Genomic DNA, 26,158 nt, shown 5'->3' with positions numbered 1-26,158 from the left:
AGTTAGAGCAGGGAATTCCAATTCCAGTCCTGGACTGCCATTGGCTCTGAATTACTTAATTGGTTCCAGCAGTTGCTTAATTAAGGGGCGTTAACATTTTTTTCTAATCACTATTATAGGCAGCTTTCTAAGACTCCCAAGCCTCTCTCTCCAGGCTGAGGGTAGCAGTGTGGTCTGCCCTTTCATTCTTTTTAAAATGTTGTAAGTGCGACCTCTAGTGGTTACATACGGCAATGGAACTGCATTCCTCTTCACCGATATAATGTTAAAAAAACCCCACAATACATGCAAGTGCTAATGAAGGCTCCAACATTTTTATATTAACACCCAGACACCCTTGTCCCACCCTTCTCTGCAACGTCTTCTTCCACACTGCAAAGATGCGAGGCCCAACACAGTGCAATAGGTAAACCACATACTTTATTTAAAATACAGAACAAAAAACATTGCCAGGTAGAAATTCTTCTCCATTTCAATACAAATATTTCCAAAAAGTAAAATAAGTATTTCAAGAGGAAGGAAAAAAAACTCTCATACGACATCACACCCGCTCTCAGAGCTTCTGGAAGAAATGCGAGACAGTACAGTTGTAAGAGAGCACAACATACAGCACAGCTTCGGTCTAACACATGGAAATTTCATCACCAAGAATAACACCTTCACTTCTGGTTGACCAGACTGATGTTCTGCAGCTGGAACTTAAAACCATCTCCGAAGGAACGATCATGGAGGAAGGATTAAAACCCATCCCTCCGATAAATATCCAAGATTCAAAGATAACCTAGATGGAAAAAGTTGCTTTACTTACAGATCAACCTAACAAGGGTTCCCCTTCCTTCAAAACTTTGGACTCTTCTTCACACGCCTTAAAACCATCGATCGCATAAAATTTAAAACTGCTACATAACGAGGCCCCTTTGAAAAGACTTGAGAGCTGCAAAACAAACAAGCCAGCTTCTTCTGCAACTCTGATTCCTAGGACCTGCATTCTCACTCAGCAGCTCCGACGAGGACACCGTCTACACTGAACACGTTCAGCCTCAAGTGTTTTATTCTGAGCAGCAGGCTGCTGCACAAGCTGGTCTTTATGCACCCTGGCTATTCAAGGTAATGTTAGGTCTCAATTTTGTTTCTGAATTGCAACCACAGCACTCCTGGGGAGGCCCGGGAGGCAGACCCAGGTCCTGGAGACAAGCAAGCGGACCACAGGTTTAGCACACTGAATCAGGAATAGTGGGACATCATCCCTGTCAGCGAGGGGGAGAGCACCCAGCCCACCCAAAGTCATTTTTAACAGTACCTTTGATTTCCTAACCTGCTGTGACACCAGCCACACTGCGGCAGAGGATGGTTACCATCATGGGGGGGATTCACGCAGAACTGCTTTTAACAAGATGAAGGACTACATTGCTGCTCTCACCACATGGTTATTTGGTTATCAAGAGAACAGGAGATACGCATGGCTAAAAACCCAAAGTAGCCATCATATCGCTAGTTTCTTCCTATTGTTATTGCCGCAGGTGGAACCTCAATTATTCCAAAATGGTGCTGAATCAGTTACAATTCACATTATAGAAAATTGAAGTCAGTTCAGCTGTACGGTTTTTGTTATGTGTTCGGGGAATTCAATGAAATCCAGACTGACAGATCTTTAAAAACAACAAATCTAAGGCCCCACAAATTCTTCGAATACCGATGTTAAACCTCTGCAGAACACAACAGTTACTAAACTAAGTGGCAACATGGTGTACATTAATGAAACTGTAGAAGCCACACGTCCTTCAGAAACGCCATGATTTAAATAACTTATTGAAGCTGAACAAAGACCTAAAATGTATAAGGAAAAAAAAAAGTTAAGGTTTAAGGTTTCTACTAACTTTATAAATGTTGTTACACCCCTGGTCTGTATCATTTCAGCCTGCTTCATTAAAGGGAGCTTTCAGAAGAGAATTGTGATCTTGAACATTTTAAACAGTTTTGCTTGAACAGGAAAAAAAATCCCAAATCAGTGGCATAAAAAAAAATAACTCCACTTTTTTTTAGTCCTTATTAGAACTCAATTATTAAAATGCATTTAGAAAATAATTTACATAGTCTCGGTATCATTTCAATGTGGATTTCTAAAGGGCTGTCTCTCTACTGGAATTTCATGCAATGCTGAAAAGACCCAGGCTAGCAGCTGTCTCATGCCATCTTCAGTTCCTCCTTTGCCCTGTGGAGTGAAGAAAATCTTTTTTAGCAGTGCCCAGTTTTACCAGCACTGGTCTCCCACTTAATAACCTTTTACAATTCCATACCAGAGCATTTAGACCACAGATTGCTGGGAGCGGTCTGAATCAAGGATAGCAGAAAACACCTACCTTTTGTGCCTTCCACATTTGGAAGCAAACTACACCACAGACCTGTTTAATAGAACAAAGCTTTAACTATCCACTAGACGTAATGTGCTAATATCTAATATGTTATTGTGTAGATAACAAATCAGAAGCACTTAACTCACAGTTGAGACGGATAGCCTGGAATGGAAAAGCTTAAGCAGACTGATTCTGCTGCAAGGTGAGCCATGCTTGCAGAACCCCAGAATCACCTTATCTGCTGTGAGAATTTCTTGGAAACAGAGGGATTGGATGCCGTATGCACAAATCATGCTTTCTTCCTACTGTTAGCCATATAATCCTGACAACGCTCTGATGACATATAGTTAACCAAGTGATCTTAAAACAAGATACTCTAATCATGCTGCAGCAGCAATACAAACAAGATTAGACAATTGCTCTTTATCTAATAGTTGGACCAGTTTTCGTCTGTTGGAACCCATGTGTTTCTAGTGTCTTAGCATATCTTAAAAACACCTACCCCTTTGTTTCCATTTTTTCTTCTGCGGCTTTCTCCTCCTCTTTTACATCTGAAATAAAACATGCCATATGAGCCTTCAAGCCTTCTTTCACTTTAGAACACAAGAATGGCTCCTCTCGTTTCTAACTATTCAGCCAATCAGAGTAGCAGGTTAAAGGTAAAATCGTCAAGTAACACTATAAAAAAATGCCTGCTGTTCTCTGATTTAAATGCACTTTCCTTTAGTTTCCACTTGTGTGGCCTGGTCCTTAACTTACACACCTTAAATCAAAGCCTTCATAAATAATTGAGACAAGTTAAAAAATGAATAAGGGGGCAAACATGGTCATTAAAAGGGATGTTTAGAAACGGGATACACATGAATTTATCATTTTAGAGAATTTCTCACATCTACAAAATAACCTCATACCAGTGATTAAGCTCAGAAAACTGGTTTCATCTCGTCACCCACCCTTCTTCTCCTCTCCATCCTTCTCCTCCTCCGTTTTCACTCTCTTCGCCTTCTTGAAACTGGCAGCGTTCTTTCTGCCGCCCTGGCCTTCATCCTCGGAGTCCGAGAACTCCTCATCGCAGGCTATCCTCTTGTCGTGAGCCCGGACTGCAGCAAACAAGCGCGCCGTCAGACCGAGGGTTTCCCCCACATCAACTGACCGTACCACACACACACACACACACTGCCACAGAGGGACCGAACGCTCATCCTGTGTCAAGGCACACGACCCAGGTCTCCGGCGCTGCCATTCCTCAATCAGGACCGGCAACAGCACGATCCACACTTTACACTGGACGCGAAACAAAATCCCTACCTACATTCACATGGGCGATATTTAAAAAAAAACGAAAACAAAAGAGAATGGTCACCCATGAAAGATTCTCTTACTACATGGCTAACAGTTCATTTAGCTACAGTGGGCACGCATTTCAAGCGAAGACGTACCCTTAGCTGTATTAGACTACTTTATCTTATATAATACTTAATTGTATACACCGATTGTTTTATTCAAGCCTCTCAAACCTAAAAGGCCCAGATCTGTCAGTCTACCGTCCTCTGCCCATGGCGACCCCCACCCCCAGGGGCCCACTCACTGGAGATGCGCTTGTCGGGGTCCTCCTCCTCCTCATCCCCACTGTCCTCCTGCACGGCGTCCTCGGGGATGGCCTGCATCTGCACCCCTGGCGCGTGGGGCAGCATGCGCAGGTTCTCGAACAGGCGCTGCCTGCAGGGAAATGGCACCCGTGAGCTCACCTGCCCAACCCACGCCAAGACACCCCCCGCGCACGCCAAGACACCCCCGCGCACGCCACACAACCTGGACGAGCACATGAAGCAGCCGAGACAGGCACCTGTCCACCTGCGCACAGAGCAGTTCCCATACAACATTTCAGTGCTTATTTCCAAACACGGGCAGTATAGTGGTATAGTGTTTCGGGCTCTGGGCCTCTCAGCAAAAGGTTGTGGGATCAAATCGCAGGTGAGACGCTGTTGTTGTACACTTCAGAAAGTTACTACAGCAGGCTGGGTGAAGTAAAATGCCTAGCTGCAACAATGGGTGCAAATCTAGGATGCTTTGGATAAATGTGTTTCTAGCATTACAGCTTTTACTTGCAACAGACACACTTTCAGAGCTAGAAACTATGCATGTGTACAGAACTGGTTAAAAACCAGAAGAAAAACAAATCACTTACTTGATTTTCTCCAGGTAATCATTTGTGTTCTGGTTAGTCATGTTTGAGGGGCTGATGTGGAGCTTGAAATCAGGTCCAAAGTATTCAAAGTAATCGTTGTAGGGTAGCTCTACAAGGCAAGGAAAGATCAAAAGACAAATGTAAGGAATATGAAAAGGAGTCTTAAAAGTTATTGCTTGCTATACAACTGAGTGAAGTTTTTCAATCAAGCAAATGAGAAGTAAGTGAAGAGGAGTAAAGTGTCTTGTAATCTTAAATGGGTAACTTTTCATTTCTGATTTAGCATGTTCTAAAAGATACCAATCACAGGCGTGTGACGGTGAAGCACCGCCCTGCTCGCAAAAAAAAATGCCAAGGCCTCCGGCTGCCCCGTGGCAGGACTGACCGTTGGGAATGGTGCTGTCCAGCGCCACGGCCGTCTCGTACGTCCAGCAGCGTGCCACGTTGCGTATGGTGTAGCCTCCGCCCCCCAGCATCAGCAGCGGGAGGTTGAAGCTCTTCATGTACTCCACACACTTGGCGTGGCCTGAAACACAGAGATCACCCCCGGCTTGAATCGCGGGACCCGAAAAAACCCAAGCGACTGTGAGCAGAGAAACAGGCCGACAGCGTGCGAAGCAAAAGGGAAGACGAGGCGCAGGGCGACGAGCACAACCTGCCTTCGTCTCTCACACTGGACATGAGGCAGCGTCGCAACAAGAAGACCCGGTTTTTACGAGTTCTTTGCTCAATAACCTAGGAACTTAGCACAGCATGACCGGCCTCGGCACAAGAGTACAAAACAGAATAAATGGAAACTGATTTCAAAAGAACTGACCACACATGTAAGCTTATCATTGCATAAAAATGCAAAACATGAACAAAACAAACTATTACAGGGACATCTAAGGAGGAACTTTTGGAACACTGCCTCCTAAGGTGCCATTTCAGCACACAAAATGTAGACTTTTTCAAGGGTGCTAAAACTGTCAGGTTTTAACGTCACTGAAATGTCACGTTCGGTGTGGTACGAATGCTATGGTAAAAACTACACAGCATTACATAAACGTCATCAGTTCTCCCAGACCTAAACTGTTTAAGAGGTTTTTTTTTACACTACATCATGGAGAGTAAAACTATACAAGTAAAACTTGTATAGTTTTAGACATCGCCAAACAAATCCAACAACCAAAGACAGATGCGAGAGCCACCAGGAACTGGGGCACACAAACACTACGCATAAAGCTGTCCCCGTCATTCAGCCTGTGCGATGTCTGACCGCATTGCTGGGGCACATGTACCTTTAATTGTCAGGTTGAAACACCCAAGCCTGTCCCCAGATAATGAGTCCGCACCACACTGAAGCACAACCGCGCTCGGCTGGTACATCTCCATCACTTTGGCCATGATCTAAAACAGGCAGAGACGCACTGTAAGCAAGGATCCGTTGCAGCGAGCAATGTATATGAAGCATACAACAACAGTCACACACGAGAGATGGCCATTCAACCCATCCAGCCTCCTTTTGGTAGCAATTATCTTAACTGCTCTCTCCAAGGATCTCATCCAGCTGTTTCTTACATTCAACATATATTCAATAATATCCAACGTGTTGTACAACAAGCATGTACTAAAAATAATCAATTAATAAGAAACTGAGGTTCGTTGGCATATTAAAGCATCCATAGATATTCAATAGTAACGAAATCGCTACTTATGTTCAGATTACGATGCGTTTTAGAGTCTATGAACACTAATGTGTTTTGTATAGATGCTTTAACTTTTTACAGAATTTTACTGTAAATGGGTCATTCATTAATTAGGTATAAATTAAACTAAGTTATGCAACTAAAGCCTTACTATCCATTTCATAAAGGTAACCCTCACAGGTTATATTGGAAGAAAAGGCAACTTACTGGTTTAAATATGGCTTCGTAAGACTCATCATCTATTCCATCCCTGAGTGGGTAGTTCACAGCATAATACTTGCCCTTGCCCGCTCCAATGTCCTGCACAAGAACAAGGGGGATTTTTGCCATCAATGCACTTACAAAAAAAACACAGCCTGTATATGCATGAACTAAAGCAACACCAGGCTTAAGCTTTTGTTCTTTGAACTGCCTTATGCGAGGGCTGACTGCGGCACCCATTTTGAAGGAGCACTGCTGCTGTTTACACTTCCAACACCATGTGGAAACGCAAAGAAATACTGACCCAGCAGGCGACACAGAAGAAAGGCATGATTCCACTCCCATGTTTAAAAGTTTTAATGCTCCTTACAAAAGAGTAAAACCTTTCAACTACGATGTCAATTTTTGTCATACGCAGATAAAGGACGGACAAGAAAGGCAATAGATAAATTCTCTAGTCCATCACTCTGGACTCCCAGCAATGAATTGCAACACATAAGCAATTGATAAATTCCCTGATCAATTAATACACTTTTGTGCCCGTGCACTGAATTCTCTACTGCACAACTATTTTGGGAAAGCAGTCCAGCTTGACTTCACTTATTTGGAAAGCCACTTGCAGACTTAAATGTATTAAGGGCACATTCTGCAGGGCAGGAAAGCCACGTGCTCCAAATCGCACTGTACATTGTCAAAGATGTGAAAAACCCTTTTGTCACTCACTCGGAGATCTCCAGTGCCAGGGAAGTATTCTCCGTATTTATGAAAGGACACAGTCATGACACGGTCTGTGGTGTAGAAAGCTTCCTCCACGCCATCTCCGTGGTGTATATCAATGTCGATGTAGAGGACTCTTTGGTGGTATCTAAAACAGACAAGTCAGGTAAACCTGCATCACCTCCTAGGCAGGACAAAGGGGATTCCAAAGGTACACTATGCATATAAAAAATCTCATGGGTTAGAGTGGAAAAAAGTGGTTATTTCATAAACAAAATAACAAAATGCAGGAAGTAAACTTAATTTTTTCCCTTCCATTGTAATTTCAAAGATGAAAAGTATTATGAAATACCACAAAGAATCAAAAACAACTTTAATAATGAACAGCCATGGTCACTGTACTGAGTGGAACAGTTTAAAAACAACATGCTCAGCTCAAAACAAAATAAGGGACACCTCAGCTTACTTCAACAGCTCCAGGATGGCTAGGACAATATCGTTCACGTAGCAAAACCCAGAAGCCTCCGATTTCTTGGCGTGATGAAGCCCGCCAGCCCAGTTGATGGCTATATCAGTCTGCTGCTTGTTTAACTTCACTGCCCCAGCTACAGAGAGAAAACAGTTACTTCTTAGTGCTCACCCCCAGAAAGGACTACAGCCACATACAAAGTTATAAACAGCCGTTTTGCACGCCTCTTCCCCATTCCTGAGCTCCAAATGGTAACAGTGTCACTACACGGCAGGAATTTTAGTTAACAGGACATTATTCTATTTGATCACACTAACCCCATTGTCTTCTTTTAAGAGTGTTACATTTATTCATTTTGAGCTGCTTGACTTGTGAGAGAAGAAGTTAATCCCCTGGCTAACGTGACTAAACAGTTTATTAACGTGACTAAAACAAGACGATAACCACAACTGTTCAAAGCAAGTGTAGGTGTGGTTATAGCCATTCACACTTGAAAAACACATACCGCTTTGTTCCCATCAATTCCAATTTACTTCACAGAACTACTTAAAAGCTACTACAGTTAAATGGGATAATCATACAGACTACTAAAAAAAAATCACTTAGAAGTCAAAACTTCATTAAAACATTAACTTTCAGATTAGTCTTTTAAAAAAAGAAATGCTTCTCAGACCAACAAAACTTGAAACTGACCCACTGAACCTCCTGTGGACAGCTGGCAGAACTCGAAAAGCCCATCGAACACAGGACAGTCTTCTCCCACGTTAACTGCAATGCAACGAGAAAGAAGTATGATCTTTAGATGGAAATCAAGAGCAACTTGCAACTGAAATCTTTCACTTTCCAGACATGACAATGAGATCATTAAGAACACGTGCTTCATAGTTCTCTACTCTTGAGTTTTCAGCCATATTGGGAGGAACAGGACCTTGCTGCAGGGAGACAGAAAGTCTTGTTAGCCACTCTCTAGGAGAGACGTTTTAATGTAAAGTTTTTCAAGTGCGTGCACTGGCACCCACTCCGCACCGAAACCACCTTTACTGGGATACCGAGGAGCGACGAAAAGGACGTCAAGCCACACATCGGGGCTGGGAGCGGGGCACACACTTCCCAACCTCACATCTGGCACAAGACTCCCCACACGGGCGACTTCGCCCCCACGTGCACCACGGCAACTGGCCATCGTCTATCAACGTCCACGGGCAACAACCCTCACGTTACCTCCGTCTCATCCCTCCTCCTCCTCCTCCTCCTCCACACCCGTCGATGGGCTGCGCAGGGCTCCGCTCGCCTCTACTCACATCTCTGCATCTGCTTGCTGTACTCCGACATGTTGTCCGGGCGGATCGACCTCAGGAACTTGATGTAGTCGTCGCTGTGGTACTTGGTCATCTCTTCAGCATTCGCCTTGTGCGGACGCTAAGGAAACAGGGGAACGGGAACGTGAACACATGGAAAGAAGCCGCACTTCCCCAAATCCCAATGGGGTCGTCCTGGGACCAGGCCACTTGCAGCCCCCCCCAAGTCAACGGCCTTCCCTTACTTCCTTCGGTGTCCCAGATGGGAAATTTGCTTTGCAGCCAAATAAAAGGAGGTACTCTTTGTGTTACACTTAGCCCATTAACAAATAAAAAAAAACATACATAAGATTAAATACCAAGTCCGAAACTTTATGAGAGCCTCGCAGCTGAGAAACATTGATGGTCATCAGTGAGTGAAAAAGATACACAAGACACATGATGAATACTAAACATAACAAAAAACTTCTTTTGAATTGAACCTAAAGAGGCATAATGGGAACACTGAATGCTTGAACATGACAACAGTACCAGATTATTTACTCTTTTAACAAGGCATCATGGACAGCCACTACAATTTGCTCCCTCGAAAACCCTGTAGTTTGAGGTCTGTTTGGCAAATATTTTAATACTTCACCGTATTATTTATTCCTATCTCATTACCTGAGCACAAACAGAAACCCTAAATAAAACACATTCGGCACAAAAAAACAGTTTGGAACAGTGAGGGATCACCTCTTGTTTACGAGTTACTAATTTTTTGTTTCACGCAGCAACATTACCCTGGGAGTAAAAGAGAGAGAGAGAGAGAAACACTCTCGTACTTACATAAATTTCCATCTTCCTGTACAGCCCATAGTTCAGGAGCAAGTTGTGGGTCATCCGGATTCGGTGTGGCTTCATGGGATGGCCCTGACCGTAGTAGTAGTTCCCAACATCCCCTACGAGGGCAGGGAAGATGGGAAGGAGCTGCATTAGAACTGCCTTGGCATTCGCGAAACCAACAGCAGCATAAACAAAAGCGTTCATCTTCAAAATCCAGATTCCTGAACAATGTGCCAGTCAAACGAATGTACCTACTTTGAAACGATCTAGGAGATGAACATTGGTATGTTGGAGGACCAGAAAACGTTACAGCCCATAACATTGAGAACAGTAATTAAAACCACATATAAAGTTTTACGAGCTTAGAGCACCACCACAAATGAATACATGACTTCACGACAATACTTCAAATGAGCAGTGAAACACCACCCAGAGGTCACACGCGGAAGTGCATCGCAAACTCAGACAGGAGGCTGTCTTACTTTACATCAAGAGTTGTGGGAGCGCGCAACAAGCTACCAAGCCACACTGCTGATGCCGAAACCCTGGTTTCTTTCAGGAAACAGCTGAATAAGGACATTGGATCAATTAGCTACCAAACAGAGAATGGATTAGATGGGCAGATTGGCCTTCGCTTGTTTATAATGTATCCACGATGGACTCCACTGGACCAAATCCTACATTTTATGGCACCGTTCAGAATGAACCAAGCGCCACAAGTTTTACAGTCAGCACTGCGATCGTACATATGACACAAGCTAAACCCTCAGAGGACATCAAACTACCACCTCTGTGTACACTTATCATCTGTGCTCAAAGAAAGACAAAACACCGCTCTTAAAAAGACAGGTGCACCCTCCAAAAAGGTGCTGGGTTAGTATAAGGAATAGTTATATGCAACACAAGGTACATACCACAATCTTTGCACGTTTATTAATGCGATGGACCCAAACCAGATTGCTGCTTGAAGATTTTACTTATCGTTTACTTATCGTTTTTTGTTCTCTAACAACCCTCAGAAAACCCCTGAAAACCTTCCTCTTCAGAAGAGCCTTTACTGAACTGGTTCTGCTCCTCACCCCTCTGCTCCTACTGACTTTACTGCCCCCTCTCATTGTGCATGTTCTGTATTATTGCCATAAAAACAAACAAACATCCCGAGATAAAAAAAAGTGCATCTTTGGAGAAACTAAAGCAACGATTAAAGCACTTGCTGTTGCTCGGTGGGCAAGGCCAGCTGCCCTGGGATGAGTATTACAGGCTCGGAGGAGCAAGTCCACCCATGGCGGTCCGTGCGTGTAAAGTCACACCGGGCGACAGGGCCGAGGAGGCAAGGCGCCCCCCACACAGCGAGCCCACGCAGGAGCCCCTCTCCGGCGACTTCAGCCCTGTCTAGAGGGAGGCTGGTGTAAAACGAGCACAAGGAAGAGGAAGACCTCGCTCCCCCGCCTTGACGCATCCCGTCCGCACCGGCGACCCGCCGCCTCCGCCCCGACTCGCAACCCCGCTGCAAATCGACCCAAAACGGCTGCATCCACCGCCGGGAAAAACAAAAAAAAACCCAAAAAAACCCGCACAGCATCAATAATTAAGCCTCTTTTTTCACTCCCGGGTGTGCGGCATGTCGACCCCTCCGGGGAAAAAAAAATTAAAGAGACGCAGCAGCCCGTCTTCTTACCGACTCAGGTAACCCGGTCGCTACCGGTCGCCGAGGGGAGACGGGCGACTTCGGGATTATTATTATGGCCAGTATGACGCGGGACTGGGGGAAGAAAACCAGCATGCAAACGCTCGAAAAGCCGCCAGAGACCAATGTGCATCGATAATTCAAATTTAGACCCCGCTTCAACTTATCCTAGCCACGATTTTAACTACGTTGCCCGGCAGCCCTCTTACTGCGGGAAGGAGGGGGTACGAGATGCTGCATGGCTCTATGAGCACTTGGCCGGCGGACTCCCCCCCCCCCCTCCTCCTCCCCCCCAAAAAAGGCTTTAAAAGAGACGATAAACGCAGCCCTCCCGGCGAATATCTCCATGCGTGCACGTTACGCCGGCCGGGTTTTAGGAAAATACAACTTAAACTTTACCCTTACCGTCATAATAATAACAAACTTTTTTCTTTGTTCCTTGAGTCAGCGCCATTTTACCTCCAGACACAGCCACGGCCTGTCTACCGGGCGCTACGCAGCCCTAGCCACAACCGGGAACCTGGATTGACACCGCTGGAGCCAATCAGAGACTGAATCGGACCGTGGTGGGCGGTCGTCTTTCCCCCTTTTGTCCAATCGCGTCCTTCGCAGGCGAATAGATTATCCGCCCCTCCACAGAAGATAAACAAGGGTATGAAACTGTGTTTCTTTGAACGCCATCTTGGCTCCGGTTATCCGTCCAGTTCAACCCTAAAGCGGTGTTCTCCGTGGGATCCAAAATGGCCCCAGTTTCAAAATGTCCAATTTTCGGAAATCTCCTTTTTACTTCAGGACTGTACCATTGTGGTTTAGTGTTCAGGGCGGGAGGGGTAACAATAAAATCGAATTAGACTCTTTACCAAAATAAATTTAAAAATATTTATATGATAAGATAAGTTTATATTTATGGTGCTAATTCGTTTTAAGGGGTCACTTAATGCTGTTTTTACATTGCTCTACGGTCATGGTATGAACCACGTAGCTACGTGCAGAAAGCCAGCCTTATTTTTTAGGCTTGGAACTGGTGTTTGTAATGACTGGTTAGTAATGTCACAAAATACCCAGTGTCACTTGTTAAATATTACTTACTTTTGAGTGACATGAAAGTTCCAAATAATTTTGCATTGGCTTCACTATGAGTTATGTTCATATATGGCATTGCTTGGAAAGTCACCTGTGTGTAGTATACTAATGTAAATAAGAGGTTACTATTTGGACCCCAGACTCTGGACTGAAGGCTATTGGGTTAAATCTTGGGGTGTATCTCAATTAATGTTTTACTAATTAAATAACTGTTTAGATTTAAAAAAAAAACTCAGTGTCATATGTTGGACCACAATATTTTCTCTCTATATTGTAACACGAAGGGCTTGGCAAGGATGGAGACAAGAACTCAGGCTCTTTTAGCACAAACAGTCGGTGCTTTGTTAGTCGGATGGGTGTCCGGTTCAGCAACAACCACACAAGAGCTAAAGCACGACAAAGCAGGTTACACCACACGGGGGTCATTTCAGGTACAGGTACGTGGGTATGTATAGGGTGGTCAGTGGGCACAGGTATAAAAAGGGTTCAGAACTGGGGGATAACTATTTTACAGCGATTTCACACAGTGTACGGCAGTTCCATATGGACAGCGGCGCTGGCCCGAGGCCCCCTATCAATCAATCAATCAATCAATCAAAGTGTATTTATCAAATGCACAACAATACAGCATGCAGCAGTAGTTGCAGGCAATGAAATGTCTTTTCTACGAGCTCACCGGGGGGGTAAAAATCACAAAATTAAAGTTACAAAATAAGGTCACATAATAATAGTGCAATAGAAATTGAATAAAATAAACTCAGACAGAGCTCAGTATAAATAGAGCTGCAATGTGTCCAGGGTGTATGCAATACATTATATCAAAGCAGTGCAGTATGCTGAATACAATGAAAACTGTGTGTCCATGTAGCCATTCCGGGTGATTTGCTGAAGAAGCTGCAGCTTGGGTATTTAGCAGCCTTATTGCCTGGAGGTAGAAGCTGTTCCGTAAACCCTAGTCCCTGCCCTGGCTGTTATTCCCGTCCTGCCCTTCATCGCACACTTTAGCCAGGCGAGGGCACCACAATATCAACTTCAACATCCTCATGCTCACCTATAAGACTCTACATGGCTTGGCACCTCAGGAAATGTCTGAGTTCTTATCTTCCTTCTGCCCGCCTCGCAACCTTTATTTGTCTAATTCTGGTCTCCTGTCTGTTTCCAAGCCCGTGAACATATTGTGGGTGACAGGGCCTTCTCCTGCTTTGCCCTGAAGCTCTGGAATTCTGTCCCACCAGATATCAGAGAGTCCCCTTCCCTGAGCCCTTTCACATCCAGACTCAGCATCTTCTCCTTCAGAAGGGCTTTTATTTGACTGATTCTGCATCTGCCCCTTTGTCTTCTTCCTACTACTACTACAATCATAAATCTTCCACGTAACCGCTGTGAACAGAGGCTACTGGTGTCTCAACATCCTTCACAGGAGTGGAAGTACAAGAGCAGTGTATGAGGGAGAAAAGGTGAGGAACGTTCACAGAAGTGATGTAGATTAACAAACCTATGATGATGCCTCAAGGTCGGGCAGGAACAAATGGGGTGACCATCTGGCCTCTGACAGGTTTTTTTTAGAATACTTTATTGGCCATATACAATTTCTTGTATTAGGAATTTGTCTTTTCACATACCCCAGCATCTGAACTTCGTGTTATGAAAGTGTCTTTTTGCTCGTGTGCATCTCTCTCGATCTGATACAGAGCAACTAATGCATGCTGTTGTCTTTTCCAGACTTGTTTATAGTGTCGTGCATTCTGGTGCATCCGAACATTTTCTCAACAACCTGTAATATGTTCAGAACGAAGCTGTTCAGACCCTGAATTAAAATTAAAATACAGGAGCTTAGCTCCCACGCACTGGCTCCCTGCTGATTTCTGAAGACAACTGATATACTGCTGCTTACTTTTTGGGGCTTGAGTGGTTTAGCTCCTGGCTGCGTCTGTAAGTCGTTTGAGCTCCTTGGACTCTGACCTTCTGTCAGTTTCTAAAACAAGGCTCCAATTCCTGGATAACTCTGGGAAACTGGACTCCTTTGCTCCGGGACTGTGGAATGATCTTCCAATCCATGTCAGCTCTTCTGAGTCGATCAGCTCTCCCATCCTCTTAAAACTTATTTTTACACTCCTGTGTTTCTAATTCTAATAATAAATACTGCTGCATTTCTATTGCAATTGGTATACCGGTTCTACTGCAGCATTTTTACATAGCCATTGGTCATTCATCTAATCAGCAAAGTATCTCCAGCTTGCTTACAGTTGCAACAGACCATGCAATGCAAGATGAGACTGTTAACAGTGTAACATATAATTAAGTGTAAGACAATTTAGTAAACGTTAAGAGTTTTGAGTTTTAGAAATAATTATGCGTTTCAGAGGCGAGAGGGTGAAAGGTCGTTGTGACGGCACAGGAACGAGAAGAGAGGGTCAGGCGGGCTGCTGAGAGAAGAAGCGTTTAAGCGAGATGGGGAGTTAAGGTCATCGATTTGTACTTCCGAGGGAAGAGTATTCTGCCTCCGTCGTTTATTCCTCTCCATTATAACGGCACCTGATCGTGAGGAGGAGCCGGGGGCGGCGGACAGGTGTTGCGCTACCGAAACGGTCTGGCGAGTGGCTATAACGCACCTGCAAGAAAGAAAAAGTACGTCCCCACGGCTGTTCAGTATATACACCTAGAAAATTAGCCGCTTTCAATAGTGACGTGACTCCCCAGAGCAGCCACGTCTTGTTCTCTGGGTCATAAAGCTCGCCTTTCACCGATGTAGACTTGACACCCGTCTAGACCCTGCAGATCGGGACCAAGGGGTTGTGTGGGTTGGTGGTGTCAACGTGGGGGTCAAACTAGATACTCGACACGATGTCTCGGAGTTCTTTTGCTTCCAGATCCACGTGAAATCAGTGTGCTGTTGTTACAGTGTTCGATAGCACATGAGAAAGGCAGAAGTCGGCCCTTCAATGAACGTCTTGGTGTACCTATGAGATGATTAATGACAGCACCTTAAAGGCCCATGTGTTTGGTGCTGTGCCACATACGCTGAAATTAACTGCTTCTCCGGAAACACATTTCATTCCTATGTTTTGAACAGTGAGCAGCTCTCACTGCACTGACGTCTCTACAATTCCAACTAACAGTTTTCTTCTTTTAAAAATTCATCCGATGAAAATATTGTCCTATGTAGTTTCTTAACGAGCTCCGTTTCTGCATAACAGTCCGAGTGACACCTGGTACAGTCACAAATATTTTTATTGCACCGAGACATTTATTTCCTAATATTTTATTTGATAATTATTTGGATACACAAACACAGAGGCATTATGTGCCAATGTGTTACAGAAAATGCAAGACCATGAGACATCTAAGCACAAAGGTTGGTAACAGTATAGCTGTAATCCAACATATGAATATTTCTATAATCAAAAATGCCAGTAAAAACAAAAAAGCAAATGCAACCCTGAATACTCTGCGACAGTATTAACACTAACGCTTTTGGAGACAGTGAAAGCTTGTGGTTTACAAACGGGAATGAAGCTTTTCCCTTCATTCGAGGCGGGAGTGGGAAAAAAAAAACACCAGAATGTTAAAAAAGCGCAACAAAGCGCTGCGCCGAAGATACATAGAAATAGGAAACTCTGTACACACAAAACCTGTAGGAAAAGCGAAAGGCTTTTCTAGGACACGAGTCCTAGATCACCGGCTCTCCTCCCTGCAGAACACTTTCACAAAACATTTCAAAAAAGGAAAAAAAAACAACAACAACAACAACAAACAGATCAGAGAGACCCAAGCGCCTCGCGGGCTGGCGCGGGTTCCGTGCCGCGCGCTCAGCTGGGCTGCTGCTGGTACTGGGCCTCGGTGGCCGTGAAGAAGTCCTCCAGCACGCTCTTGAGGTACTCGAAGGTGGGCCGGTCCTCGGGGCTCTCCTGCCAGCAGCGCTTCATCACGCTGTAGAGCTCCTCGGGGCAGTTGTCGGGCTGCGGCATCCTGTAGCCGCGCTCCAGGTTCTGGATCACCTCCGGGTTGGTCATTCCTGCGGCAGACAGGGGGTCAGGGGTCAGCGGTGTGTGTGTGTGTGGGCAGATTTTAACCCCAAATGCATTACCCCAGAGGCTACTGTGCTTTCAGTGCGTCACACTGATAACTAAAATGCAAATAATTCCAGCAGTTTTGCATTAGTCATTTACATTACCCTACAATGGTAAAACTGCCTCAGTAATGACATAGATTTGCCATAGCATACTGAGCCTTATCATTTTTTATTTTTTACTGTGCAGTGGGTATTTTGAAGAGCTAGTGAAAAAAATACCCAATAGACACACTGCGCAGCACACAGCCAAACCCTTCGGTAATATAAATGTTGAGATTAACACGGAGCCTGAATAGAAGGCTACAGTTTCTTCATCTGACGTTTGCATTCCCCGTGCAGCAGCCCCGGCATCGTACAGGAGACAAGCCCGGCCTGTGGTGTACCTGGGTATGGGATGCGCCCGTAGGTCACTATCTCGGTAAGCAGGATGCCGAAGGACCACACGTCTGACTTGATGGAGAAGGTCCCGTAGTTTATCGCTTCGGGGGCTGTCCACTTGATGGGGAACTTGGCGCCTGAGGGGGAGGAGGAGAAGGGAGGTCTGACAATTGCTCCGAACCCCGATCTTTCAGCTCACGCTGCAGTGAGGCTCTGAGTTTCCTTCGGCTCCCACCCGATTGATTTCCAATAAGCAGTGCAGTGCTGGGGCACACTGCGCTGTAGGAGGGATTGGATGTTCAAGTGAGGCGCGGAGACGGCCTCCAGGCACCCAGGTAAAGTATTAAGGGAGCCTCTGAGATTAAAAGCGTTCTACACAGCGAATGTAAATTCTGAATATAGTTCCTTCTATTACATTTCTATTAAAAGAAGGGCTTAGCAAGAGGTAAAATGTACGATGTTTCCATGCATCGTTCCTTTGGAAGATGACATCTGAGCAGAACAGTATCTGTTTTGTCGGATTTCCTTCAGTGGGAAAAACACATTCCATTTTGATCCGTCACTGAGCGCTAAGAAAGAGCTCTGGCTGCGAAGACGGAGGCTGAAGATAGGGCTGTCTAGCTTCTTTTGGGGAGGGCGGGGTGTTTTTTAAATGTATAATTGGGGTGTCCCATCCTAGCCACGGAGAGCACCAGACCCAACAGGATTTACAGGTCGCGTATTAAATCACCAGTTAAACAAAGAAGCTCCTTGTGAATAAGCCAGTGATTTGTTGAAAGTAATTAAGAGATCTTCCTTTCATCCTTTTTCTAACCGCTTCTTCAAATTCAGGGTCATATAAGAAGAAGAAGAAGAAGAAGAAGAAGAAGAAGAAGAAGAAGAATGTTATTAAATATTAAAATCATTTATTATTATTATTGAATGTGCGCAGACACATTTTAATTATTAAGAACCAAAATAACTAGCACGGATAAACACTAGCGTGCCGCCCTAATTTTCAGATCTTTTGATTCCATAATAATGGAAGTAACTCTTCAGCTTCAGCTCTCTACATCCAGAGTCCTCTTAACTGAGCGATTAGTGCACAAATATCAGACACTGATTGTTCGCATGGTCCCAATAATTAGAAACAAGTGACGCGTGATTTGAAACCGGAGCTGGGCAGAACCATGGAAAGTAAAGCTGATCTAGTGGAACACTAGAGGGCGCTCCAAGCGCCTATAAATGTGCTCTCAGTCTGCCCAGTCAGTACAATGCCCTGTTCTGCTTTTCTAGAATGAGAGAGATATTGCATCTCAGTTTCAGAGCCATGTTGCGATCTATACTCATATCTTTAAACTTACCACAGAGACTATATACCCAATTTGTTTATCCAGCTCAACTTAAATTTGTAGCCATTTATATAGCCACAGTCTTAGTATGCCTGCGAAGTAAAGCTCAAGACTTCAAAAGGATCTGAACCCGTAACCTCCCAGATACAATACTGGGGCTCTAATTAGCACCTTGTGCCCCTGCAGAAAGAAAAAGGAGTACAGCAGGAGATAAACATTTATTGTGTTTTTTCTGCTTCACGGTTATTTGCTTGTGGGTGTTTTAAAACAGTGTATTATTTTCTATTTTAAACAATCTTATGTTGGTATTTGATAACTGTGTGAGAACACTGAGCCTTACGTATTGCTTATCAGGACTAAATGGAGCCACAATCAGCAATGAATCTAAACGCGCTCCCCCGAGATCTGATTATTTTGATTTTTTACATTGATCTGTCCTTGTGTTTTGATAAAAGTGGGGGGGGGGGGGGGGGGGAATAAGATTTCTCAAACTATTTTGATTTGTTAACTATTCAGCAGTTCAAAATCAAACCATACTGTATCAGCAGGGTATTCTTATATGGACAATGTGTTTATCCAAAGCTATTTATATCTGGATCTATTTATACAGCTGAGCTCTGAACCCACAGCCTTCTGGATAAGAAAGCCGAATCCCAGACCATTACTCCACTCTGGAACCTCTTTTCCCAATGGATTTATCTCTCCTGACCTCCCGTCCTTCATCCTGGAACCCGTGCTGCTTTGTGATTGTCCGAAGGGACACATGCGACCACGCCAGCGGTACGCGACGGCACAGCCTGCCCCTCGAGGACAGATCGCCGACCCACGGCCCACCTTCCCAGCCACGGGCCCGGGGGCGCCTGTCCGACCGGCCCCCCGCGGCGGCGCCAGAGAGCTGCAGGAGCGAGCCTGACCCAGCTCCGCTAGCAGGTACTTCTGAGCAGCCCGAAGTACCGCTGCAGGCGGGAGGAGGAGACGGGGGCTGTGGTTTCACACACAGGGGGCCTCGGTGCAGCGACGTCAAACCCCCTTCCAGCTTCCGGCTCCCTCTCACCGCCTGAGCGCGAGACAGCCCCTGCAGCTCAGGTCTTCTCTCAAGGCGCCTTCAGCCCCCATGGGTCCCCCCACCCTCCCTCCACCCTGGGGCTCCTGCGGCCGTGGGAGTCGGTAACAGCCGTCCCTCGAGGACAGGAGCGAGGAGGCTGCCCGGTCTCTCCCGCCCGTTTGGTAGTCAGTAGCGTATTGATCCCAAGGTCTCATCCGGCATCTGCTTCCACCACATGGCTGGGTCGCCTGTTCCGTAACATTTTTAATCAAAGCCCAGTCAGAAAGCAGAACGCTGCAGACTGTGAGGTCAGAGGAGCAGGTAAACAGCTTAAGCGCCTTGGTTAGTTCATCCCTTGAGTAAAACACTGTTCTTCTTTCACACGGCGTTCTTCAGCAGGGCCACGCCCATACGTCATCAAGTGAGATGCTTCATGCCAGCGTGGCTGTGGGAGGGTGGCGGGGTGCTAACACATGCCGGCGCGGTAAAAAACGGGTATTCGATTACTGACCACAATGCACTGCCTCCTCCTCGGTGCCAGTGAGGCAGACGGCATTCAAAAAGTAAAGACCGAATCCCAGATACATTTCATCAGAGGGACGTCTTCTCTCTCAGAGCAGGGCTGGGCGGTCCTGGTCATGAAGGGGATGGTTGGTTTGTAGGTTTCAAAGCTGCTGAACTCCAGCGTCTGATGAGTCGGGAGAACCTGTTAAATCTGTCCCATTAAGCCAATGATAATTCATCCATCCATCTATTTTCTAACTGCTTTGTCCAATACAGGGCTGTGGGGAGGCTGGAGTCTCACCCAGCATGCAATGGGCTCAAGGCAGGATACGCCTTGGACTGGACGCCAGCCCATTGCTGGGTGACACACACAGAGACACAGACAAGCAGAAAGTCACACCTAGGTCCAAGTATCCTCCCAGTATGTCTCTGGACATGTAGAAGGAAACCCAGGGCCCCAGCACTGCGCCACCATGCCACCCAGTACAATCACGTCATTAAGTCAGCTGGGCTATTAAGAGCTGAATGAAAACCTGCTGACACACTGGCCCTTCAGGACCAGGACTGCCCATGCCCGTCTCAGAACCTACATCTACTGTGGCAATCGTCATTTTTTTTGTTATCATAACCATCGACACGTACTCATGTAAAATCACGCAAGACATTCCTGTCTCCTGCTTGCATCATTCGCCCTGCAGGTTCTGGCTTGGCACGGCCGCTGTCGGGCGAAGGGCAGTGCTGACAGTCGCTGATACCGTTGACAGAAGCGTACCTTCCCTGGCGGTGTACTCGTTATCTTCGATGAGCCTGGCTAGCCCGAAGTCCGCGATCTTGCAGATCAGCTCCTCGGAGACCAGGATGTTGGCGGCCCGCAGGTCTCGGTGGATGTAGTTCTTCTGCTCAATGAAGGCCATTCCCTCTGCAACCTGGGGGGGCACAAGCACTGATTCAGGGGTCCGTGACCTTTGGGAGTCTTACCATCTCCCTTTCCCCTCACCCTAGTCTCACTCATCGCCCAAGTCTCTGAAATATGCTTTCATTAAAGAGATACTGTACATCCTCATTGACTGGGTTATGGAAAACAGTGCTTTTTTTCTCTCTGCTAATATTAAATGATTCTTAGAACATCTGTGGGATGAATCTATTTTACACTTGCCAAACTGATTAGGCATATTTCTAATGTAACAGTTAAAGTTGCCTTACTGGTTTCTAAAATGAAGGATTACCTCCAAGATTAATGGAACAAGGGTTCTGATTTTTGACAGAAATCGCAAGAAAAACATTTGATCCTTAGTTTAGTTGTGGTAACACAGGGAAAAATATAATACAGCCTGGGAAATTCCAGTGGAAACACAGTCCAAGCCTGCAAAAGCAGGGAAACCAATGGGAAATCCTGGCAAAGCAGTGTAAATGCACGACATAAGCACGGAAAACTGCAAGAACAAGATGTACCAGAACAAATGTTCATAAGAAACAGATGTTATAATTTATGATTAAATTAAGATTAAGCAAAACTAAAAGATCTATGAATACATCCCATTCTTTTCTGCTGCATTCCAGTAGACGTTCAGGGGTCCTTATAGCTCTGGTACTGTACCTCTACAGCATCAGACTAGATGAAATTGATGAAGTAAAGCTAGTTCATTACTGACTAACAAAATCGAGTTCAGAAACCCATTTCGTAGTGAATTTTTAAATCCAGCTTGTTTAACTTTTTTTTATTGTTTCATTATTCACTTACAAGTTTTGTTTTTTTTTTAACCTAGCTATAAGGCACCTCTGAGAATTGTTTTGCCCAACAAACAGAAAGTTACACCTTAAATATCACTGTGCATCCTTTTCATTTCAAGATGACTTGAAAGGGGTAGTAAGGAGGGTGTTTTGGGGGCAACGGTGTCTCTGAGCAGACCCGGTATGCTGGATACATCTTTTGTGTGGCTCGTTTTTTCATTTTCGCAGAAAGCAAATGCAATAAGATACGAAGAAGCGTTCAAGATAATGGAGGAAAAAAAACTTCTCTTAACACGTTTCTGGCAGATATTATCTAGGGTTTTGCACTGTGGTGATTGAAACAGGCAGGAAGCACAGTCAGCCAACTCCTTCTTCATTTTACCAACAAGGCTGTTGAACGTTGAAAAGCGACTGCAGAGAGCAGGAGCACTGTAGCTCGTGACCCACTTACGCACTTCCTGGAGCCCAGGTGAAAGCAGAAAACAGCTCACCTGCCATCTCCCCTCATTTACAAGTCAACAAAATTCATTTCAGCTGTGTTTTTGTTTTACTAAAGGTGCATGTCTTGAAAGAGACAGCTGTGCGAAACGAAAATGAGACAATTATGTATTCCACAAACATTGCAGAGGAAATGTTTTTATTTTTGTTAGGTGTGTGAAAAAAGGAGGAAACCGCGTTGACAGTCAGCGTGTAGAAGTATTTTTATGCCCTTCATTTGCTATGTTTAGAGGATCAAAACATACTGGATGTTGATACACGCAATCATCCAAATTTACATGAAATTATCAAGGTATCGTGGGCATACGACAGGGACTCAGAGTAGAAGTCACCACTGTTTCAGCCATATTCTTCTCAGAGGTGACAAGAGCACCTTCAAGGTTACAGTCCCTGAGATGCAGTTTTAAATAATCTTGTGTTCTTTGTTTTGTAAGCACAAACCTGCTTTTCAGTGTCTGTACGAGCTATGAAAGAACTAAGCATAAAACATGAATTTTTAGCCATATAACTGATATAAACTGATGTAATCCTAGGTAAAACTAAAGAAAGTCTGTTATTTTCTGCACCAGAGATTATACTAACTTTGTGTTTTAAATCAATAAGCACCAAACATATCATATGATGTGTAATCCTGCCTTATCTTGAACTAACATGTAAGGGATTGCTTGGCTGCTGAAGAGTATCCTGTCTGAGACTGAATTTTTTGTGAGATTCTAAGAGACAAAATCACATCCAATATGCGGAAAAACACAGTAGAATGTAGCTCTAAAACAATACATTACATGTGTCCAAATAATTCTAATCAGCAATCAATAACTGCTTTGATGGGCTCTACTTAGAATTTGTTTTTTAAAAAAGTGAGACCCTGCAGATAAAGCCTCAAGCATGAATTGGAACGGTTTGTCCTAGACCAAAGATAAACATGGAAAAGAAGCAGAGCCCCAACTAAATCAATCAGAAGAGGAAACAGGTCTGCACTCAGAGCGATGTTCACTCGGGAACTATTTATTTTTTTCCCTAAACAAATATACTGTTGTGTTTTTTGGTTACTGTTATTTCCCTTTGGAAAACATTAGCCAGGCAGAAATCGCCAGCTTTTCTGCTACCTGCGCTGACTTCAGTGGGTACTCGCTCGGCTTCGCTTCTAATGCTTTCTGTGGAAATTGTCGGTGTTTGTGGTGTGACGAAAGCCAGTCCGAGCGTGCTCATTGCGGACAGCTACTGCTCTTGCATCACAGCCTTCAGGTCAGGTCAGGTCAGGTCAGATCGGGTCGCTGACCTTGTACCTCTTTCACAAATCTGCCGATGACTCAGCAGTGTGCCAGCTACACTACACAAGATGCACAGGGATGTTCCCTCGAGCTTGGGCAAGAATATTTCAGGTCAATAGTCTGCAGAAGATCCCCTTTGAGTTGTGGTGGGAAAAGGACAAAGGAAACAGGCAACTCTGGCCTGTTACAGAACTGCACACAGGCTGCAAACAACCGTGGCCTTCACTGTAAAGTCCAAGAAACGCTCCGAGGTAACGTCTCATTATTTTCTATCAAACTGCTAACAGCCTTAATGAATAAAAAACACAACAACAACTCTTTTAACTAGAGTTGTCAAAAACCAGGACAGCAAAACTATTACTTAAAAAATAGCTGACAGTGAACCCAGTGTAAACAGTAGTTGCTATCTATAATATCTAATACGAACTGTTGCATCAGACTGCTCCCTTTGCTAAAATAAATTTTGAGTATGTGCTATGCAATTCCTCCTTTGTGATTGGATAGCAAGCACTTTGTCAGCCATTTCTCAATTTGTGTATGTGAAATAATTTAACATGCTTCAGAATTCAACAGCATTCTTCATCAATTTTTGCATTTCAACTCGGCAAAGCTACAACGAGATGTCCACAGCCAAAATCCGGCTTTCCTGGGACTCAGACAGGCCAAGCCAAGGCCTCCTGTGAAGACGCAAGCATTACGAAGGAAGAACACGTTCATCAGCAACTGCTGATTACAAGCTAGTGGAGAGAATAAACAAAAAATATCCTTGGTAACGGTAGCACTTCTGAACCAGGAAGTCTCTGACTGTAAAAAATGGGTTTTGATTTTGTGCACATGCATACAGAGATGTGTTTTAATGCATTGCACACGAATACAAAGATACCTATATAGAAAGAGAGGTATGAGCACACTGTGTAGCTCCAAGAAACTTTATGGGGTCATGCAAAAACCTTCAGAAGAATCCTGAGGCCCACATGTCCCATTATGTTTCTTTGCTTGTGTACATATGGGTCACCAAGACCATCAGCACTTCTTTTGCCAAGAATGTTACCCCCTGATTCTCAGCCAGCCTGCGTGTCTCTCAGCTCTGGTCTGATTGCAGCCCACAGCAGATGAAGAGATAATTATTATCTGGCCTGAACCTGCAAAACCATCACACAGCTTTGATTCTGTGCCAGATACACCTCATTCTGTTAGAGAATGAATGCCCTGTTTTCAGACCACAGATACTGCACTAGTCTAGTGTTTAGTGTGTGACCAGGTCTTTTCACACTCTTTCTGAACATATTTTAAAAATAACTCCTCATTGTTTCATTTTAACACGAAGACTATCAGAAGAGTTGCAAAGGACCAGGTAAAGGTTTATTCCATACTGGAAAAAGAAGAAAACAAGCACAGCATTTCGGCTGTGGAGTCAAAGAAGACTCTTCTAGAAGGCTAGAACAAACAAAACACAATGTAGAAGGCTCCACTGCCGAAACATTGTGTTTCTTTTCTTCTCTTTTCAGCAGGGAATAAACCTTTACTTGTTCCTTTGCAGCCCATGCATGCTGACGCAGCCACCTACTTGAACTACTATCAGAAGAGTTGCCAATGAGAGGAGATCATTCAGCTCTTGTGGCCTGTTTGGTAAAAGGTGGTGACCAAGATAGAACAAAATATTTTAAATGAGGCTTTACTAGAGCATTTTTCAATTTTAACAATAATTTCCCTTCTGCACTTTTAACCATATATCATAGTCTCTGTTTTTGCCTTTTTATTTGCTTAAACAAATTTCCTAAAACATGCAAGTGTTTTAAAACATTGTCTATTAACCCTAAACACTCCAGGGGTGCTGTATAAATGGCTGACCCTGCGCTCTCACCCCAAGCTTTTTTCCCTGTCTGTGTGTCTCATGGAGAGCAAGCTGGGGTATGTGAAAAGACAAATTCCTAATGCAAGAAATTGTATATGGCCAATAAAGTGATCTCTTATCTTAAGAAGAGCAGTGGTCCTAGTACAGATCATTATGGTACCCCAATAATTAAATCACACCAGTTTGAGTATTCATGCCTTATTTTTATCTGTTTGTATTTGTATCTGTTTTCTATTTTACAACCAATTCAAACAGTCACATTTACCGGAATGCCTACTTTCTGCAATTTAAGAATTAATAATTTAAGATTAACTTTATCATAATCCTTCAGAAAATCTAAATACATCATATCCTAATTCCTATGGGTATCTACAGTACTGTACTACTATTGTTGCTTGTTCAAGGAACTCTAACAAAACCTGCCATTTCTAAGTTCATGCTGGCTATTTCCTACACTTCTACAGCCATACAAGTGATCTGCTAGTTTAGTTTTTAATATTGTTTCCATTACTTTTATGTAGCAAAAGTCAAATGTTTTCTCAGCATTTTGTTTTTACTTGGGTTCTAGATTTAAAATTCTCCAGCCCCTGGGTACTACCCCTGTCTTAAACACATTGTAGGAAACTATTTTAAATGGCTAATTTTACCAGAGCTAATCATAGAAATAATAATAAATCATTCAAAAACACAATGCAATCTAAAAATAGTTCTAGACACCAATGTAATTACTACATCTTGTTATCTGTATTTTCTGCAAAGGAAGGAAAAACATTATTTGTATATGAAGAACTTAAATATACACAATACGTGCCAAAATATGGTTAAAAAAGAAACGTCCTCTTGTGGGTGTGTTTGTTTCCAGTAATACTATTACTAGATTATATAAAAGGCTATGAATGGATGAAGCAATAACTCAGTAATTACTGTAGGAACTTGATGTACCACGACTGAAACAAATGCAGA

The 26,158-nt window shown here is 44.1% G+C and overlaps 2 protein-coding genes across 3 annotated transcripts in view; both read right to left on the bottom strand.

Annotated features, from left to right (window-relative positions):
* Window positions 1-401: 401 nt before the first annotated feature.
* Window positions 402-11,949, bottom strand: hdac1 (histone deacetylase 1). Its single transcript, XM_088932809.1, has 14 exons — window positions 11,833-11,949; window positions 9,744-9,856; window positions 8,919-9,036; window positions 8,311-8,385; window positions 7,615-7,753; window positions 7,155-7,296; window positions 6,438-6,530; window positions 5,823-5,931; window positions 4,928-5,068; window positions 4,543-4,651; window positions 3,943-4,073; window positions 3,308-3,454; window positions 2,857-2,905; window positions 402-2,212 (listed from the first exon to the last, which is right to left on the bottom strand). Exons 1-14 carry the CDS (start codon window positions 11,879-11,881, stop codon window positions 2,185-2,187), a joined length of 1,443 nt encoding a protein of 480 aa, XP_088788935.1. The 5' UTR covers window positions 11,882-11,949; the 3' UTR covers window positions 402-2,184.
* A 3,807-nt stretch (window positions 11,950-15,756) lies between these two features.
* lck (LCK proto-oncogene, Src family tyrosine kinase) overlaps window positions 15,757-26,158 on the bottom strand; it is a 33,773-nt gene continuing 23,371 nt past the window's right edge. For both annotated transcript variants that reach the window (XM_088932806.1, XM_088932808.1), the window contains 3 exons: window positions 20,613-20,766; window positions 16,966-17,097; window positions 15,757-16,525 (listed from right to left, as the gene is read on the bottom strand). In XM_088932806.1, coding sequence (XP_088788932.1) covers window positions 16,320-16,525; window positions 16,966-17,097; window positions 20,613-20,766 — 492 coding nt within the window. In that variant the 3' untranslated portion in view covers window positions 15,757-16,319. The remainder of the gene's footprint in view (window positions 16,526-16,965; window positions 17,098-20,612; window positions 20,767-26,158) is intronic.

The sequence above is a fragment of the Atractosteus spatula genome, chromosome 14 (assembly GCF_055471065.1).
Source record: "Atractosteus spatula isolate fAtrSpa1 chromosome 14, fAtrSpa1.hap1, whole genome shotgun sequence".
Lineage (NCBI taxonomy): Eukaryota > Metazoa > Chordata > Actinopteri > Semionotiformes > Lepisosteidae > Atractosteus > Atractosteus spatula.
This window is presented reverse-complemented; position numbering and strand designations above follow the sequence as displayed.

Coding starts and splice junctions, on each gene's coding strand:
- hdac1 (XM_088932809.1), bottom strand. CDS start 11,881: ATGGCGCTGACTCAAGGAACAAAGAAAAAAGTTTGTTATTATTATGAC. Junction 6,531..7,154: donor CTGGCACTGGAGATCTCCGA/GTGAGTGACAAA, acceptor GTTCTTGTGCAG/GACATTGGAGCGGGCAAGGG. Junction 3,455..3,942: donor CCCCGACAAGCGCATCTCCA/GTGAGTGGGCCC, acceptor TGTTTGCTGCAG/TCCGGGCTCACGACAAGAGG.